The 3,303-nt window shown below is 42.1% G+C and overlaps 2 protein-coding genes across 2 annotated transcripts in view; both read right to left on the minus strand.

Moving 5' to 3' along the window:
- Positions 1-1,651: 1,651 nt before the first annotated feature.
- PPTG_04542 (hypothetical protein) lies at positions 1,652-2,011 on the minus strand (the record flags this gene model as incomplete). The annotated part of the gene is made up of 1 exon (XM_008896788.1): positions 1,652-2,011. One exon carries the CDS (start codon positions 2,009-2,011, stop codon positions 1,652-1,654), a length of 360 nt encoding a protein of 119 aa, XP_008895036.1.
- Positions 2,012-2,604: 593 nt separating this feature from the next.
- Positions 2,605-3,303, minus strand: part of PPTG_21418 (hypothetical protein) — a gene marked incomplete at both ends in the record, with an annotated part of 1,666 nt that continues 967 nt past the window's right edge. Inside the window, 2 exons of the mRNA XM_008897428.1 lie at positions 2,605-2,619; positions 2,959-3,021. Coding sequence (XP_008895676.1) covers positions 2,605-2,619; positions 2,959-3,021 — 78 coding nt within the window. The remainder of the gene's footprint in view (positions 2,620-2,958; positions 3,022-3,303) is intronic.

Genomic DNA, 3,303 nt, shown 5'->3' on the forward strand with positions numbered 1-3,303 from the left:
GAAGTTAAGATTCCGCCAATCAGCGAACGAGTTCTGCAAAATGCCCTGCAACGCCGACCGCGTCAGAGCTCTTACCTCAACTAAATCGATCCAATGGTCATTATCTGCCTACCGTTATGTAGATTTAGCTCGTAATGCTCTCTTCATATCATAACTGACCTCCGAAAAGTGCCAATTTTTCGCCTGATAGTAAAAGAAAACCTATTTTAAAGTTTTCTTCGTTTTGTTTTGTTTTTTTTTAGATGTTCTATCCTATTTCGTTGGTGATAGGCCGGCCGCTACAATCACCAGCAGCTGCATTCATCATCCACAAGCTATTTTGTTAAGTTGCTGTTAGAGCTAGAGCTTCTACTATTTTCTGCGCAGTCGACATCAATACATTAGTGATTTACATGCCAGTTTGCGCAAGAATGCTTTGACAGCAAAAAGCTGTAACTAAGTGTGCTATCTTGATGTCGTTATTGGAAGAGCACTGTCAAGCATGTAGAGACCTGGATAGTGCAAGATATGTTATTTCTATCGTCCAACAGTTCGAGCAGTAAATTGAATCAGTTTTTTTGTGTTAATGGTATTGCAAAATCGATAGATTTAACATGGCAAGGGTACCAATTATCTGGTCTTTTATTGCGAAAATTTGATTTTTATTAAAAATGAATTTCTGTTCAGGCCCCTGAACTGGAGATATACGGAACGAGCGCAGGAGGTTTGCAGCCTATGCGTCTGCGCGCTCAAACTGTTGCTCCTAATTTGCGTGCGCGACACCAACACTTTCCGCAGTTTCTTCTCCTCCCTGGCGTTCCTTCGTTATCTCGCCTCCGCCCACCGTATGCACGTTACCGGCTTCAAGCTCGCGCACGAACTCGTCTATACCCTCAATGGGGCCTTGAAAGTCGTTGATATCATCTGTAGGACTCGACTCGATTTCCTTCCGGGACGACTATACCTAAACCGTCCAAACGTGCGTGACTTTTAACTTTTCGTGACTAAGGGAAAAAGACATTTATTAAAATCTGATGTCTCCTTCGCACTATCCTTTGCAATACAGTGACATGGGAACGGTATTTGAATTAGCGGTATAGTGCCGTCACAGTCTTTTGAGTTTGTGCGAAATGACTTGTTAAATGGGACACCATAAAGCTATGTGTACGTTCAACTGGCATCAGTTCGCAATGATACGCTCCGTAATCCTTGCGTTTAATTAACTTCAACCTACGTCGAGACATCTATGCATTCGGAACCATTGTTTAAAAGTTCCAATAGGTTTGATAGCATTTTTGCTAAATTTCAGAGATTTCTCGGGCGAAGCACGACTTTGTACCCAAGGGATCAGATCTGAGTAAATGAGGTCAATAACAGGGTTCCTGTTTGGGATGCCCCTTAAGCTCATTTTACACCACTAATTAATGCTACTAGACCCTCGCCTGGCAAGAGGTTCGACTTGAACTCTGGAAACCTCTAGATGTATGTAATTGTGCATACGCGGGGTCGGTATCAGCTACACCCGAGTGCTCTTGGAAAGGCTGCCGTGAGGTACGGGATATCAGCTCAATTTTGACGTGATAGGAACTCAGTTAGGCTATTTATCCCAGAGTGAAAGCTACATTTGAAACTCAAAAATTCGCCGGTTCCTCTAAATAGTCCTTCAGGCGGTTTAGGACTCGAATCGAATCGTAGGTTTGTTCGCAAACTTGACCTTGTTCGGATTTTTAGCGTGTCGAACGACCTCATCGCCGCCCTTCTTGTAGACGTTCAGGTAGTCCAAGAGGAGTTCCGGGTACTTATCTTTTAGTTTTGTGCGAATATGACCCACTGTAAAACCGTCCCAATTGCCAAACATCGTGTGCTTGAAACTCTCGCTTTTCATCATCTTCTTCAGATTGCTTTTGGCAAAAATGCCAAATAAATCTCTTTCTTCTTCATCGCCGCTTGTATCGAGGCGGCGGAGAGATCTCGCAAAGCTGTTCTCCGTGGTATGTTCTCCATCAGATCGTCCTTCGTTAGAAGCTTCCATAGCTAGCCTATTCCCATTGCAAGAGACGGCTAAGGTATCGTTGACGGCAAGAAGAATTGCAGCTGCGAGTAGTTTAACACATCTCAACGACATCTTTGACTCTGTGAGCAGTGGAAATCGAGCTGTGCAGAGGGAGAAGGTTTGGAAAATGAACGCATTGTTGACCGGAGGCCTACACGAAATATGCTGACGAATCAAGAGCGTAGATCGCCGCGATTCACCTGATCGTGTAGTCTCAGTCGTCAGAGGTAATGCACATCCTTTAATAGATCCCATATGACTGAGCATAATTATGTGGAAGGGAATAACGAGTCATGTATACCTTGCACAGAATGTACACATAAATAGATGGCACTTTGTCTATTGTTGTATTGAGGCGAATTGCTGTTGGAAATAACGTGTTTGAGATACGCTAATACTATCATAGTTGTGACTTTGGTCAAACCACAACTCGATGTTTGATCTGTCTATGGAATATTACTCTGATGAATCCGGCTTTTTCGGGATGAGTATAATATCTACAAATACTTAGCATCTGCCACTGTCACGTAGCAACGACATTGTCTTGCGTCACTTGTATTCTGAAGTCTATATCAGTGATTGAACGTCTATTATAGTATTAATAATTGATTGTTTATAAGACTAAATATTGATTTATATGTGACACCCTCTTTTTTTTTAAATGAGTTCAAAATGCTGCAGTACTAGTTAAAAAACACACACTGTAGCTTTAGATGTTTTTTTCTTGTGTGGTACTGAGCAAACTTCATTACAACAACACGTTAAACCAAATCGCAGTCAACGGATTTTTTTTCGTGCGATTCAATATCAACCACCTAACTGCATGTATTTGCACAAGAAAGTGCACAATTAAACCCAAGCAATCTTATTATGATTGTAATCATTTGAGTGCGTAGGAAATCCCAAACATTTATTTAAACAGGTACCTTATCTTCTGCGGCCATGAACATGATCTCTGCCGATACTCGAGCCCGCTCAGCGTACTTTTTCTCGAAACCTTGTGAATGTCTGTACATGTTATTAACCGACTCCTTCGACGTGATACCATTAAACCCTGCGATGAAACACCGCTGTTGTACGTGGGTTTGGTTCACCGGTTGGCGAGCTTTTTTCGATGTAGTATTCTCACAGACACAACTGCGGCTGAGTTGGCAAGTATGTAACACTTCTTACCGACGACAAGATAAAAGTCGAGTTTAACTATTCAGGGTCGTATTCGCGGGCTTTGGTTTGTCTATAAAGTATTAGAGGTTAACGATATATAGCTGATA

The sequence above is a fragment of the Phytophthora parasitica genome (genome assembly GCF_000247585.1).
Source record: "Phytophthora parasitica INRA-310 unplaced genomic scaffold supercont2.5, whole genome shotgun sequence".
NCBI classification, from domain to species: domain Eukaryota; phylum Oomycota; class Peronosporomycetes; order Peronosporales; family Peronosporaceae; genus Phytophthora; species Phytophthora nicotianae.